The sequence below is a fragment of the Neofelis nebulosa genome, chromosome 13, assembly GCF_028018385.1.
Source record: "Neofelis nebulosa isolate mNeoNeb1 chromosome 13, mNeoNeb1.pri, whole genome shotgun sequence".
In the NCBI taxonomy this organism is placed as follows: Eukaryota; Metazoa; Chordata; class Mammalia; order Carnivora; family Felidae; genus Neofelis; species Neofelis nebulosa.
Window position 1 is genome coordinate 72,692,689 of NC_080794.1, and position 16,836 is coordinate 72,709,524.

General features: G+C 44.4%; 1 protein-coding gene across 4 annotated transcripts in view; it reads left to right on the top strand.

Annotated features, from left to right (window-relative positions):
• Positions 1–16,836, top strand: part of RBM20 (RNA binding motif protein 20) — a 190,487-nt gene that overhangs the window by 19,333 nt on the left and 154,318 nt on the right. The window contains exon 1 of one of the 4 annotated variants that reach the window (XM_058697748.1): positions 2,041–2,574. The exons of the other annotated variants lie outside the window; for them this stretch is intronic. Coding sequence (XP_058553731.1) covers positions 2,546–2,574 — 29 coding nt within the window. The 5' untranslated portion in view covers positions 2,041–2,545. Of the gene's footprint in view, positions 1–2,040; positions 2,575–16,836 lie in introns of those variants that run through there. 4 annotated transcript variants of the gene reach the window in all.

The following is a 16,836-nucleotide window of genomic DNA, read 5'->3' on the forward strand; positions in this document are numbered from 1 at the left end:
ATTTTATACATATATAGTAAGTAATTGTGTTAAAACCATCAGAAACCAGTGTTTCCAGTATATAAAAAAAGAACAGTTTCATAATTAAAGATGTTAAGTAAAAATCCTGTAATCCTAAATTTGAATTGGAAATGTCAGTGTGAATTCCTGATATATTTTCTCTTTAACAAATAAAAAAGTATTTCCTAACTTTGTCCACTGAAATGCCTAGAAATAGTGGCCAATTTAGTAGTAATAAGCACCCATGACATCCAGATTGTGGCCTCTAAGTACAACTTCCCACTAAAGAGAACTTTGATCCTCAGGAAAAATGGCTGATTCCAGGTCTGGGACAGTAAATGTACAAGATGTGTTGGAATATCTTGTATCAGCAAGCAAAGAAGCTTCAAAGACCACTTGTGTCCTGTCCCACTTGGCTCGAGAGCCAAGTTAAATGGCCTCCCAGTGCCCAAATATGGAACAGTTTGAGCATTAAGGAGTGTAAGTATAGTGGATGGATATACATTACATATATTACAATGTGTCACATTCCTAGTTAAAAATTCAATGGTCCTCACTAGGTTGGGGAACCAACTCATTCTGAAAACTGGTCAAGAAAGGGAAAGAATCAGACCTTTCTTATTGATTACCTTAGGGTATCCAAACTGTTGATGAGGAAAATTTCTTTTTTATAGGAGAATACTATCTAATAAACACAGAAGGAATTATAGAATTGGGCCATCATCATTTTGCATCCTCTAGTGAATAATGCGTTTAGACAACATGGTTAGTAAGTTCCTGCTAAAACATCAGGCGAAGCTGGTGGGAAACTTTATATGGGATGGATTGGGTTGATGCATTCAAACCCACTGATCATTTTTAATGTGACAAAAGAGAAAGACTTCAGGTATCCTGTACCCACAGAGGTAATGCAGCAGGAAGTAAACAGCACTGTCAAAGGTAAAACCTGAATTCATCTGTGCCAGGCTCAAGGTTTCTGTAGTATTCTGTAGAATACAGAATACTAGTTTTCTGTAGAAAATACAGGGGACAGAGGAACATGTCAAAACAGTACTATGGAGATAAAAATCAACCAGTTGTGAGTGTGGGACATCCTTCAGGCCTGAAGACCCTTTTTTTTTTTTCCAACAAGTAAATTGCAAGGATCTATCAGCAGGAGGGGTTCTCTATAGATTAAAACAGATTAAAAATACTTATCCAGTCTATAATCCAGTCTGTAATCTTTAATCTATAATCTTTATTTGGATCCTAGCTCAAAAAAACAAAAAAATGATTAGATTACTTAGGACACTTGAACATACAAAATATTGAGACTAAAGAATGATTTATTTATTTATTTATGGCTCTGGTAATGATACTGTGATTATGTTAAGAATAAAAAGTTATTGTAGTTCAGAGCTATATACTCAAGTATTTATAGATGAAATAATGACTCTGGGATTGGCTTTGAAACAATAGTGTAGAGGGTGAGAATGGGTAGGGTAGAGAGTAAACAAGATTGACCAATAGTTAAAATTGTTGAAGCTGGGTGATGGGTAAAGGTAATGATAGGTAATGAACCTATGATAGGTTTCATTATCCTGTTCCTCTACCTTTGTATAGTTAGAACATGTCCATAATAAAAGGAAAAAAAAAACAAAAAAACCACCAGCTCAGTCAGTTGGCCAGTCCTGATTCCAGCTGTTCCTGAGTTTAACTTTGGACTGTGGAGTATGCTCTTGAAATCACACAGCTAGCGATTGGAATGGCTAGGATGGTAATTCACATATGTCTGGCCCCAAAGCTCAAGGTCTTAACATCTGACTCTGTAGAATTTCTGTCCCTCTGTGGCTTAGACTATTGTGGGATTGTTGAGATTGAGAGTGTATAGGGTTTTACAAGCAGCCATAATAGAAACATGGGGAAATGGGGGCATGTCACCTGGGAAGTATTTAGGAGTCACACCTTGTGGTCTTTGATCCCTGGTGTCCAGCTCACTTTCCCCCACTGCGTGTGACCTGTCCACTTGCTGGGGGCTTGGGTGTGACTGAGCTGCTGGCCCAGGGAAGCTCAGCCAGAGGGAGCCCTGATTTACGAACTGTCTGGATTTAACTGAGGCTACAGCACTTTTATTAATAGAACATGCTGCATTTCCTTTTTATAAAAATATGAAGATCATTGCACTCAGGAAAATGCCTGGTGACTTTCTGTCTTTAGGGCATGTTCATCACCGAGCTAAAATTAAAAGTGAAGTCAGGCCCTTCTTGAGTCTATTTTTAACTGAGTTTAGCATATGAATGTGAACGTGAAGTCTTTCTTTAGATCTCCCTTAACTCAATTACTTACTTATGCTAAGCATCCCGCCTGGAATTTGGGTCTACCTACAGTGGGAGGCCCAGAGGGGGATAACTCTGCTATCTTAGTTTGTGTGTCTTCACCCATCCCAGCTTCACTTATATCTGGACGGTTAAGGAGGCGTTAGTCATTATACTGAAATAATCATCATCATCATAATACGAGAAAAAAAGAAAACCAACCCACCCACCAACCTAATGGCCATTCTGTGATGTGTAGATATCAAGTAACCCCTAATTGGTACGTATTTTTCCAGGGGCTCCAATTTAGGAGCAGCCACTTGGGTGGAAGAGGAGACACGGGATTGCAGAGAAGACTGTGTCATTCAGGCAGAAAGTGCGAATGGCCCTGGCTTACCAGGGAGACTTGGGACAACAGGTGGAGGGAGGGAGAGGGGAAAAAACTTAGCAAGTGTCATTCCTGTCCAGAGAGTTCCCGATGAGTGATGGGAGTGCTAGGGAAAACTTTCAGAAACCCTCTTAAATTCCCGCTTTGAAATCGTTTTAATGTCTGCTCTTTGAGGACTGTGAAGGGGGGGTGGGGCAGAGGGGCAGAGTTGATCCTAACTCTTAAGATTCTTTGGCCTAAAGTTTCACTTGAAGGCAGGGACTGACAAAGGCTCTTTTTTGAACTTCTTCCTAGGGCCTTTCCCTGTGGACGCTTTTTGAGTAAAACACTTTTTTAAAAAAGCCTATTTATCATGATCACTCTTGGCCCTTGTTTTGTTTTGTTTGTTTGTTTGTTTTTAGGACGGTCATTTTGGGTGAAAAAATATTGAGTTTGTTTCTGCTGATGTCATTTTTCTTTGCACTTTTACATGAATGTATATTCAGCTCGTGGTGTCCTGAACCCTTTTAAGGTGTCATTTTTAAGCAGAGGAAGAACTTCCTTCTGTTTTTTTGGTATGACAGCAAAGCCATTGTTGAGGATAAGTGGAAGATTAATTTAAAATGCCAATTACTTTTGCTAATCCGCTGATGGTGAGGTTGTTTATGGCTGGAGAACTATGAAAATGTTTCCAGATAAAGTGTGAGAGGGGAGAACAGGAAAGGGGTGTGTGTGTGAAGGGGCAGAGGGGTAGTTAGGGGGACTGGGAATGGTAATTAAGCAATAGGCACCTTCCATATATCGCATTTTCTGTTAAGAGCAGTCGAAATGAAGTATGATGTGTTTATAGGCCACCACCATCTGTCTGAAAAATCTCCTATGGGTTTTTGTCTGCAGTTCAACAAACCATTTACTTGCTATAATGATCTTTTCAATAAAACTTTGGATTAAATTACAATACTTTTGGGCTTAGGAGGTTTTCAATTCTGAAGACTTTGTACTTTCACTTAGTTACAGTAAATTTTAAGGGATTGGCTCTCCTAGCCAGATTGATAGTTTTGGGTTATGTCCAGTTAGTAAAACATGGTAAGGGTAGGGGTGGGGAAAGCTATGCGTTGCCACGGTCCTTAAGCATAGTGACTGAAGGACGTTCTCCTGGCTTCTGGAGGAGGCACCTGTGTGGGACCTGGAGAATGGACAGACCCCTGATAGAGTTGTTGAATTCAAAATAATAGGCCATCCCTCTGAAACCATTCAATTTCACCCTTATTAGTTATTCAGGTACTTTTGTCTTGGTTTTTATCTCCATTCAACTCTGTTCCTTAGTGAATCTAACGATTCATCTCTTTGAAACCTTTTAGTTTCACCTTGGTTGGTTGTTTCCGTTAAAGAGAACATTTTTGTCTTGTTTTTTCCTTGCTTCAACTTGACCCCTTAGGGGGTCCAAAGGTGTTTCACGCCTTGGAGTTTCGGGGTGCATCCAAGAAATGGTCAGGATCACGCTTGTCTCTTTCTCAGGCACTGCTGGGTGGTACCTAGCACAGGTAGATGAGGGAGTGAAGAATGTGTGGCACATTCTTAAATTGTCCTCTGAGAGGAGATCTGAACCTCAATTTCTCACGACCAGACTCTGTTCCTTTAGATCGGTGCTTGTGTGTGAAAAGCCTCTGGCTTTGCTTCTTTCACTGTTACCATGATTTGTGGGATTGAGGTTAGGCCTGGAATCCTCACGGAGTTCCTCTCAGCTGGAGTTCGCTAACACAGCGGCTGAGAGCGGTGCTAATGCCAGCTGCCAGCAGGAGCCCGCTCCTTCCCTGGCAGATGGGAGCCCCCTCCGTGAATATTGAGATAGGATCCAACCATCCCTGTTGCACATTTTCTTCTGAATGCTCCTGGTTTGTGAAAATGTAGCTTACTCTCATAAATACTTTGACACGCTTCCCTTTCTCCAGGTCTGATTTATAACAGCACTACCGTAACAAGCTAATGGGCAACTTTATTTTTTATTTTAAATTGAAGTGTAGTTGACTAAAGCGAAATTTTGAAAGAAAGAATAATCGTCAGTAATCTCTTCGTTAGACTCCATAATTTGCCTAGTTTGTCTTCGTTCTTTTTTTTGTTGGGTCATGTGCACATAATTTGAAACATGCAACTTTATATTCTTTTTTTTTTTAACATTACATTTGCAGCTGCATCATTTCATAATTTAATTGTCCATGACTGCTTGATATTTCACTGAGCTGATCTACCAGAATATACCTAATTATTCACCAACCGATGGACGATCATGATTTCCAATACTACAGTAATGGATATATCTGCATGCACGCAGCTTTGGAATATTTCCCAGGAATGGGATTAGTAGGTCAAAGGGCATGAATATTTTTATTGCTCTTGATATATTTACCATATTGCTTTACAATAAAGTTGTACCCATTTACGAAGTTAGCAGTAAATTATGAGGGTATGAGTTTCACTGTGAAACTTAACAATAGTTTCACGAGAGGATATGAGAACCCCTTTGCCACGGTTTGAATCCCAGCTTTGTCACTTGCCGCTTGCCAGCTGTGTAAACCTTGGGCAAGTTCTAAAGAACTTCCTGTGCCTCAGTTACCTTCTCTGTGAAATGGGGATAACCATAGTACCTACTTCGTAGAAATGATTTAGTTAATATTTGTATAGTGCCTACAACAGTGTGTGTGTAGTATCATGCTGTGTATTTTTAATTTTTATTGATGTTTTATTGTGAGAGAGAGAGAGAGTTTTAGCAGAGCACGGGGGGGGGCGGGGCAGAGGGAGAAAAAGAGAATCTTAAGCAGGTGCCACTCTCATCAGGGAGCCGACCTGGGGCTCCATCTCACAACCCTGGGATCATGACCTGAGCTGAAACTAAGAGTCCAACATTCAACCAGCTGAGCCACCCAGGCACTCCTGCTGTGTGTGTGTTTAACAAACACATCTCTCTAGGATTTGAAACAATTAATTTAGGGGAGCATGGGTGGCTCAGTCCGTGAAGCATTGGACCCCTGATTTTGGCTCAGGTCAGGATCTCAGGGTTGGGTGGGTTCTAGCCCCGTGTGGGGATCTGCGCTGACAGTGCTAAGCCTGCTTGGAATTCTCTCTCTCCTCTCTCTCTGACCCTTCCCATGGGCATGCTCTCTCTCTCTCTCAAATAAATATTAAAAAAATAAAATTTAATAGCAGTAGTGACTTCATTTGTTAAAAATATTTAAACACGTTTATTAACAGTACTTCTAAGTAACACTCCTTTTTAAGTCTCTGTTTTGGAAAAGGTAAGTCTTACAATGTTAATTTACAGCACAGATCCAATCTGGTGGGTTTATTCATATTACAAACGAAGTTCTTCCTTAAGTTTTTAAAACAGCCCTGTATCCCTTTAGGGTGGGGTCTGAAGGTCGGGAAGGGTTAGGTGGCCCCGAGGCCACTCGCTGAGGCTGGCAGCCCCCCAGGAATTCCACAGGCTTAAAATCAGGTCTCCCCGCCTCAAGTTCTGGGGGGTAAACGTGGGTATTTGAGGGCCCGAATAAGAGGCTCTTCTTCCTCCAGCGTTAGAGGACTGATAATGTAGAATCCCGATTTTGAGGCGGACATGGTTTCTACCTGGGGGACTTTGGGGACCCCTCCTCCCTGCGCCCCATAGCGATGCCCGGGACCCTGCGGTAGGGGCAGCACTGAGGCTGAATTCATCCCGACACCCCGCGGCCAGGGGCGGAGGGCGGCAGAGGTAGCAGAACTTGGATCGTTATGGATCGATCAGCTTTCCTCTCCTTAATCCTGGTTGTTTCTGCTGAACCCTCCGAATAGTTTAATCCTTGTGTGTGTTTACGAACAAGAAGCCTGAGAGGGGCGCCTGGCTGGCTCAGTCCGTAGAGCAAGCGGCTCTTGATCTCAGGATCCGGAGTTCAAACCTCACCTCGGGTGTGGAGCCTACTTTGAAAACCACCACCACCAAGAAAACCAAACTAGAAGCCTGAAAAATCTCAGCGAGCCGGTCCAAGGGGAGGCTCCCCGTGCTTCGCGTGTCACCTGCGCCCGGCCCCTGCGTCCCCTCCACGGAGACCACCGCGGCCGGCTGCCTGCCGCCTTCTCTCAGACCCGCCGAGCTTTGGGGGTAGTGGGCAGAAAGCGCCCCCGGCCAGGGCGCGGCGCGCGTGCGATCTTCCTGCGAACGCGCCCGGGGAGGTGTGCGCGCCGCCCGCTCGCTCGCGCCGAGTCCTCGGAGGCGCGCCATCCGCAGCTTCTGTCCCCTGCGTGGAGACTGCTCCCGATCTGGGGGGGTGGGGGTGGGGGTGCCCGAGGGGGGGGTGCCCCAGCGACCCCAGGAGAGATGGTCGTCTCTCCTGGAGTGGGAAAGCGGCTTCTTTTGGAGCGCTAGTGCTCCCAGCATACCGGGATGTACCATGAACCTGGACCGGTTCGTTTGTCAAACGCGTAAGACGTGCGTCTTCTAGGACCGTGGAGCAAAGTAGGAGAAACCCCGTGTGGTTCCACTCTGCAAAGTCGACTGCTTTTTTCTGCACATACACTAGTTTTCTCTTTCTTCCTAGTTTTAGTTGTACTAAAATGTTCAATTTTGAAGTCTGTCTTTTTTACTTAACATTATTTTACAAACATATATACTGGCTGCATAATATTTTCTTAAGTGTATATAGACATTCCCCTGTTGGATATTTGGGTGGTTGGGTTTTTCTGTGGTAAACATCTTTTTGCCTATAACGTTTTCCATGTTATGTTATAGGCTCATGTTGTAATTATTTGGGGCAAAGTGTAGGGACATTTTTAAGTCTGTCTGTCTATCTATCTATCTATCTATCTATCTTTCAAACAGCTTTCCAAAAAAATTTCACTCCTGCTAGCTGTGGTTCAGTATATATTATATGCCAGCCTCACCAGCACTGCTGAGAATGAGAATCCTGGTGGGATAGTGAGGCCAAGGCCACAGATGAGGGGAGATGGGCACTGACTGTGAAAGCCTGCTTTCTGTAACCCACTATTCCCACTTCCTGCATTTGGAGGACAGTGGTTTATATTGGAATTGGGGGAATGAGATTTAGTTCTGATTTGGGGCCTGAGGTGGTTCTTGAGGTTACCTTGGATTGGGGTGTTTAAAGGAGAGCACTGTCTGAAATTATCATGGCTTTGTAACCCATGAATTTGGGTTACATGTAGAGGGAATACCATTTTCTATGTGTGGGATACGTTTTGGGGGTTGGCTTCCATTTTGAGCAGAATGAGTCCATAATGGAGAGGTTTTCCCTGGGCAGTCTGAGGATGTATCTTCCTGGCATGGACCTGAGGTGGTTTTTAGCATCTCCCTACTTTTATTTTTTATTAAAAAAATTTTTTTTAAGAGAGAGAGAGAGAGTGCACACTCAAGTGGGGGACAGAGGCAACGGGAGAGAGAGAATTTCAAGCATGCTCTACACTCGGCATGGAACCCAACCCATAAAATCAAGAGTTTGATACTCAACCCACTGAGCCACCCAGGTGCCCCTCCCCGTACTTTTATACTGCGATTGTTAAGGTTGCTGCCTAGAGAGAAAAGGTCTCCCTCTTCCAGAGTGCATTTCATGTGTCAGGTGGATGGGAAGGAATGCAAAAGTCACAGCTTTAGTCTGCAAATGTATTGGAAGGGCTGGGTTTTAATAATAAGTGAGCTGTGTAGGATGGTATTCATGTTTGGGTCGTTCATGGTCAGTTCTTATGTCCTGTACAATCCATGAGAAAACCTGTAACTGTATCACCAGTTCATTCTATGCCTGAGCCTCATGTTCCTGGGGCTTCGCCTACAACAGTGAGCTCGTAAATCCTAGGCTGCTGTATTTGCCATGCTGCTGATCTCGAGTTAGAGCGAGATTCCAATGTCCTTCAGCTTAAACAAGTTCTGAGTGTCTCCTTAAAATTATTCTCAATTTCCAGCCCATTTCCAGATGGCGGGCAGACTTGAATTATACAACCTGTAGCTGGACATTTGTGTCGTGACTACATAAGCTGAATGATGTCTCCTAAGTCTTTGTGGATCCCTTAGAAGCTCACTGGATTAATAGTGTTGAAGGTTTTTAATCTGAATAATTTTAATTGCATTTGGAAGCCTGCATATTAACAAGCTGGTAGTAAGGCAGGTTGGCATTAAGAGTGATAGTGCTTTAATCTTTGAGATAACATACATGGTCTGGTATTTTGGAGGATGTCGATGGACTGTATTTTTTAGACTTTTTTTTTTAGTTCATTTTCGCTGTTGGAGATAACTTAATTATCTAAAATAATTATTTTTTAAATGCCTTAAAATAATATAAGCCAATAACTTTAGGATTCTTCCACCAGAGGATATACCTATTTTATATGGCTGTGTCTATGTGTATGCGTGTGTATACTAACTCTGTGTCCTGGCCTGCAGAGAATATAGAAGTATCTCCCGTATAATCTTTTTTTTTTTTTTTTAATTTTCAATGTTTATTTATTTTGAGAGAGAGAGAGAGAGAGAGAGTGAGCATGAGTGGGGTAGAGGCAGAGAGAGAGGTAGACACAGAATCCAAAGCAGGCTCCAGGCTGTCAGCACAGAGCCCGATGTGGGGCTCGAACCCACAAACCATGAGATCATGACCTGAGCCAAAGTCAGCCGCTTATCTGACTGAGCCACCCGGACTCCCCTCTCCTGTATAATCTTTAAGGAGCTTGCAACCAAGTCGCGGGGATAAGGAGAACAAAGCTGAAATATGTAATGAATGTTTCAAGGCAGGATATAATTCAATATTCACAGTGTGTTGCTGACTGATGGTGATGTTCTAAGTGCCAGCATTATGTGGTGCAAACGGTCTGGAAGGAGACCAGCAAGACCTCGGTGTTTGGCGAAGACATCCTGGAGGGGTGGGATCTGGAAGGGCCTTGAAGGAATGGACAGGTTTTGGGTGGGTGGAAGTGAAATTACTGAAGTTATACCCCGAGAAGACTCTAGTGGAATAAAGGAGAACAGAGCCTGGTTAGGAGAAGAAGATTTTTATTGACCTGTGAAGGGTAAAAGGTTAGATAGGACGGTGGGTCTAGGCTTGGGAGGAGCCCAAAGTCAAGAAGAGAGGCTGATTCTTAAAACCACCACCACTGCTGTCATCATCATCGACAGCATGTTATTAGCAGCTAACCTTTGTTGTGTGCTCACTACGTGATTCTAAGGGCTTTCCGTATATCTTATTTAATCCTCAGACAACCTTATGAAACAGATAACAATTATTATTCACTCTTCATGGCAGAGGGACCGAAACATAAAGAAGTTAAGTAACTTCCAGCTAGTAGGAGGCACAGTTGGGGTTCAGACAGACTGAACCAGGCAGCCTGTTTTCTGTCGGAGCCCGTGTCCCTCACCACGATATGGTACTACCTCTTAGTCATAGTTGAGAACTCCTAATGAGATTAACGTGGCTTCATCATGTGCAGGAGCCTGGCCTTTCGAGTCGGAGAGACCTGGACTCACATTCCCCCTCTACCACTTATTAGCTATGATCTTGGAAGTTATTTCTGTGAACCTTGATTTCATCACTTATTTATTTTTTTATTTATATTTATTTATTTACTTATTAAAAAATTTTTAAGGCTTTTTATTTATTTTTGAGAGAGAGAGAGGGAAGCACAGAATCCGAAGCAGGTTCCAGGCTCTGAGCCGTCAGCACAGAGCCCAACGTGGGGCTCACACTCACGAACTACAAGATCATGACCTGAGCTAAAGTCTGACACTCAACTGACTGAGCCACCCAGGCTCGATTTCATCATTTATGAAGGAGGGATAATAATACTTCAGGATTGTTGGGAGGATTAAATGAGATAGCATACATAAATCACCTAGTGGAACGCCTAGCAGGGAGTAAGCTGGCGGGAAAAGATAGTTACCATGGACTCCTATTTCTCAAATAAAAATTGGGCCGGGGGCGCCTGGGTGGCACAGTCGGTTAAGCGTCCGACTTCAGCCAGGTCACGATCTCGCGGTCCATGAGTTCGAGCCCCGCGACGGGCTCTGGGCTGATGGCTCGGAGCCTGGAGCCTGTTTCCAATTCTGTGTCTCCCTCTCTCTGACCCTCCCCCGTTCATGCTCTGTCTCTCTCTGTCCCAAAAAATAAAAAAAATTAAAAAATAAAAATTGGGCTGAAATTGGTCGCTGAGTAGAAAAAGGAATGAGGGTAAGAGATGATTCAGGTAGAATTTATTTGGTGTCACTTGCAATAATAATTAGCCAACACAGATACCAGATGTGGAATTCCTTCTGGATCATTCCAGGAATGGACTATAAATTCCAGATGTGGTTCTACACGGCTCCAAGAACTGACTGCATTTTTCATTGTCCTCCGAAACTTGGAGGGTAAAACCAGGACATTGCCATTGTACTGAAATTAAGCACAGGATCAGGTGCCAATTGCGCATTCCAGGGGCTAGAATCAGGATCTGCTGAAATCAGTGTCCTCCCTCTTCCTAATGGTGCCGACCACAGATAATTGCCGTGCCTCTCAGAGAGAAAAATAGATATTTGAAAGTAGAGTACTTAATAATTGTGTATAAAGTAAAACAAGGCATGGAATAATTATCACTGAGACAGAGACATTTAAACAACACATTTTAGAGGAAAAAAAGAAGAACAAAACAGCGGAATAAAAACTGTTCCCTAAGATTAAATGCTAATTAGAAATATCACTGTCAGAGTTTATGGAGAAAAAGCACTTAGTGCTTCTCACGTTGGAGTCCTTGCACATTCCAGACGGTCCACCTGGTAGTTTTTCCTCTGTGTGGCATTCTGTGGTTGTAGTTTCTCTTAACATTGCTTCCTCCCAGAATTTCAAAAGTCATGGTACAAATGTCTACAAAGAAGAGCAATTTCTTTTCCGATTTTCAGTTTCCTTGTTTGTGATAAACCTATTTGTTCTTGTGTCTGTGTCCTCAGTATAATTCAGGTTGTCTTCCTTGGAACCACTGAATGTTCTTTCTTGCTCTCAATCCAATATTGGTTTTGACATTTGGAAATGCAAGAAGCTATAAGGAAGAATAAAAGTTGAAAAAATATGTAGTGTGTCTGAAAATGTGAAAAATTTTATCAAAATCCCAGAGTTGCTGTAGAATTTTTAAGTTTTCAAATAAGGCTGGAATCAGATTGCTGCTTGCAGACCTATTTGGTGCTAAGTGGTATTTTGGAAAAGCTGGAGTGTTGCCTATTATTTCATTTTATAAATTTTCATTCTCCTTTCTCCCTCCCTCCCTTCCTTCCCTTCTTTCTTGTTTGTTTGTTTGTCTGTTTGTTTATTTTTTTTTAAAGTAATTTCTACTCCCAACGTGGGCTGGGACTCACAATGCTGAGATCAAGCGTCACATGCTCTTCCTACTGAGCCAACCAGGTGCCCCTTATAAATTTTCTAATAGGTGATTTTTACAACAGAGGATTGGTGATTTTAATGGACCTGTGTTTTATGTTTCTGATCTTCATGTAATGGATGTCTATCCAAAGGTAATGAGGTCGACCTGGCTGGTAAAATAATGGCTTTCCAAATTGTTTTTCTTGAAGTTAAGGGTTTTCACATCCTCCAGAGCTCACTGCCTCCCATTCTAACCCATGGGACACTTCATTCCTAGTTCATTCAACTAGGAGAAGTATTTATTGAACACCTACCATGTTCTAGGAGCTGTCATAGGTGCTGAGAGATGAACAGAAATGGATGTGGTCATCATGAGTGGAGCCTATAGGCTAGTGAAGAAATCACACATAAATCAAAAAAATACAGAGAACTATGAAAGCATAAATTGACATAAATAATATGAAGGAATGAAAGGACTTCTCTAAACCAAGGTGGGGGAATAGAACTCTGGGAATAATGAAAAGTTTATTCATACAAAACATTCCTGGGGTGCCTGGATGGCTCAGTCGGTTACTTGTCCAACTCTGGATTTCAGCTCAGGTAATGATCTCACAGTTCTTGAGTTCAAGCCCCACGTCGAGCTCTGTGCTGACAGCTCAGGGCCTGGAGCCTGCTTCAGATTCTGTCTTCAGATTCTCTCTCTCTGCCTTTCCCCTGCTCGTGCTTTGTCTCTCTCTCAAAAATAGATAAACATCAAAAAAAATTTTTTAAGTGATCATGCAAAAAATGTGCAGGTGTCAATGCATTTAAATACATCATGTTGCCATTAATTGGCCATGAGGGTGTCCCTAAATTGAATTCTGTTTCAAGACACATTTGAGCCCATGGCCATGCAGAGACCATGAACAGCGAATCTTGTAATTTGCTCTGTTTTAGTTGAAGCAGCCTCATCCCCACCGCAGTGTCACTGAGGAATGGACCCCCTGGGTCAGGGCCATCATGGAAAACATCTGATTGAGTGACTTGTCCCTTGTTGTTCATTTCTGACCAGATGCAGTTTGGTTCTGGGAAGCATCCTTGGGTGTGCAAGGCCAGAGTGATCTGAGTTCTGCTGCCAGCTCCTCTGGTCATTGAGCTTGGCTTCCCTGAGGCCAGGAGAGGTGGCATATGAAGATGTTGAGCTTGATGACCTCAAGGAGTCTTTCTAGGATCAAGTTTTATTTTGGAAGAAGCGGGCAGTAGAAGAATGTCCGGGTAGAATCACTTTATACTCAATCAAGACATGACGTCTACATGACATTTTTATGGTTCGATGCAGTAGGGGCACTAGGTTTAAAGTCTGAAAGTTCCAGGCTCCACAAGACCATAGTGGACTCCTGGAATGATGTGCTTTATACTCATTCAGGCCCAGAGTGTGGGTGAGTTCATGCTCCATTGCAACCCTTGTTCAGAGACAGGGAGGCTCCAGAGTGGGTAAGCATGCAGATTCTGGGTTTAAGTCAAGAACATTCCACTAAGTAGCCATGTACGCTTGTGCAGGAAACTTGGCCTTCTTGAGCCTCAGTTTTTGCATCTATAAAATGGAGCCTCACTTTTTCTCATCTATACTCTTCTCTTTCTCCTAGAGTTGGAGCAAGGATGAATGAAGGGTGTATAAAGTGGTTAGCATGGTGCCTGGTACATAGTAAGTGCTCAATAAATGTTCATGGTCACTTCATTTTTCTTTTTTTTTCTTTTAAAGTTTTTTTTTTTATTTTTTTTTTTATTTTTTTTTATTTTGAGAGAGAGAGCATGGAAGGGGTGGAGAGAGAGGGAGAGAGAGAGAGAATCCCAAACAGGCTCAGCATTGTCAGCGCAGAGCCCATTGTGGGACTTGAATCCATGAACCCATGAGATCATGACCTGAGCCAAAATCAAGAGTTGGCCATTTAACTGACTGAGCCACCCATGCGCCCTGATCTTACAGTATTTCCCTTGAGATATTCTTTTTTTAAATGTTTGCTTATTTTTGAAAGATAGCAAGCATGAGTGGGGCAGGGTGGGGCGGGGGGCAGAGGATCTCAAGCAGGCTCCACGCTGACAGCAGAGAGCCCTATGCGGGGCTTGAACTCACGAACCACGAGATCATGACCTGAGGCAAAGTCAGACGCTCAACTGACTGAGTCACCCAGGCACCCTGTCACTTCATTTTTCTTGTTCATCATTATTATGGCTTCTGCTGTTGTGGTCCTTCAGTTGGGCATGGCATGTAAGCCCTGTGTCTTGGGATCCTACCTGTGGTGTCTGTTTCACAGGGTCATTTTGAAAGTGAAATGTAACTAGGGTGAGGGTGAGGCGGTGGAAGGCTGGAGGTCTGTCTGTCTGCAGCTTGGCTGTTCTCTGAGGGAGGGGTTTGGCTGAGCCTGGAAGGCAGGCCTGTCTTCCTCCAGCCCTGACAGACCGAGGCCCATGCAGACGCACTTCCCATCCAGGCGGACAGGCCCGGCCCGCAGTTGGTTCATTTGGTGACTGTCATTTACAGCTCATGGCATCTCATGCCAGAGGCAGTCGGAGGGCACCTCCATCTCAATTTCGTCTCCAGAGTGACCCTGCCCCCCTTCAGCTTCCTTGTTTGAAATTGCCAGAGAAGGGCACAATAAGACAGCACTGGTCCTAAAAACAATTATATAAGCTGATTAAAAACAATAAAGTCCAGAAACTGTGAGTGGTGGTGCTCGAGCTGGGCACCTGTTGTCACGCAGGCCGGCCTGGGGGAGAGCAATTAGTTTGTTTGGCAAAACTGCTGGAATGTTCTTGGTGGGGGCGGAAGGTGGGGAGTGGGTGGTAGGTTTGCTCCTTGGGTGTGTTGCCTCCTTCCGAGCAGATGCGCCTGAAAGAATTTCTACAGGGGGGGGGGGGGGGGTTGGCACAGCCCAGGGAAGGCCCGAAGGGCTGCTTTCCTGTCCAAATGGCCCATTCATAAAATGCCTCCTCTTCCTTCTCCACAGGGCACCAGCCACTGCCCAGTTTTTCCCACCTCAGGGGTTCATTTCCCTCAAAGGGGGGAGGAGGAGCCCTGTCAGCTAAAAGGGTGGTAGGAGCCTCCGTTCTCCAAGCTCCATCCGTTTTACTGCTCACCCAGCCGGGTATGATAGATGGCCTTGGCCTCATCGGGTCGTGTGTTCAGCTGTGAGCCAGCATCTGCCGAGGGTGTTTGGCCAGCGGCAGGACTGACACACACGGTTAACCAGCCTGGGCTCCGGTGCTGTGTCACACGGTGGCTGTCACAGTGACAGCTCACCTGGGGGCCGGAGCCGTGGGCGCTTGGGGGAGGCCCATCTGACCTTCTTCCATGGCTCTACTTGGTGGTGGTGGAGGGGATCCTTCCTCTTCGCCCCAGCCTGGTCCACTTAGACTGGGGCCCATCAGTAAGGCCAGGGGGAGACAGGTGGCTCTTGAGGGTCACTTTGCCCAGCTGCCGCACCCACACCATTTCCCCCCTGCTCCTCCTATGTACTCCCCACTCGCTTCTGTTCCCCTTTGCTTCTCTTTTCTTTCGACTTCTCTCTTGCAGCCTGTGTCTCTGGTTCTCTCTCTGAATTCTGGCATAATTATAGACGTGATTTGTTAAAATTCGCGATCAATCCTGACCGTGTGTCTCATGTTTCTGTCCGAGGGCAGTTACTTGATGGGGGAGAAGCAGGGTGCCCCCTGTCACATTCCTCGCTGACCGTGTATGGGGAGCCCTGGAGTGGATGAAGAAAGGATGCCTCTGCTGAAGGCATTCCATTCCCTCATCAGGACCGCTCGAGGAGCTGGTGATAGAACTGACCCTGCACCCCAGGGACACACGACCTCCCTTTGCTGTCAGCCCAGCCTCCTCTGCGAGGGTCTGCGCCAACCCACCCCCGGCTGAGACGGGCAAGAAAATCTTCCATCCACCTATTTCTTAGGGTCGGGTTACGCTTCGGAGGCCACATGGAGAGATTTCGATGTCTGCGTTCATCCTTTTATTTAGTGCTTTATACTGAAGGACCGGGATCCCCAGGCTATACTATATTTTTAAAGACAGCGCTGGTTAAAACAAGGAATGCTCTCAGTTAATCCTGTCCGCCTTCAGATCACCTGCACGAAGTGTCAGTGACACTGAAATTATTTTCACAGTTGCCTTTAAGCCGGATAAAGACAAACCTCCTGGAGAGGGCCGCTGCTGCTCTCTCAGCCTCAGAGCAGGCTCAGGAGTTCATCACGATGCTTTTCTTAACTTTTTATTGTGAAATAAATTGATTTACAAAAAATCTGCAAAAATAGTAGAGTTCCTGTATACTTTTCACCCAGCTTGTCACATCTTACATAACCACGGTACATTTATCAAAACCAAGAAAGGAATATTGGTATAATACTAGTAACCAAATTATAGACTCCGCCCTGCTCCCTGAGTTTAGCAATTTTTCCACTAGTATTCTTTTTTTTTTTTTTTTAAAGTTTATTTATTTTGAGAGAGAGAGCGCACAAGTGGGGAAGGGGCAGAGAGAGAGAGGGAGAAAGAGAATTCCAAGTAGGCTCTGCACTGTCAGCACAGAGCCTGATGTGGGGCTTGATCTCCCAAACTGTGAGATCACGGCCTGGGCCGAAATCAAGAGTCGGACACTTAACTGACTGAGCCACTCAGGTGTCCCTCCACTAGTGGTTTTTTCTCTTCCATGATGCAATCCAGGATCCCACCTGGCATTTGGTTTTCATGTCTCCATCCTCTCCTCCAACGTGTGATAATTTCTCAGTCTCTCTTGTCTTTCATGACCTCAACACTTTGAAGAGTCCTGGCCGGTTATTTTTGAAAACAGGG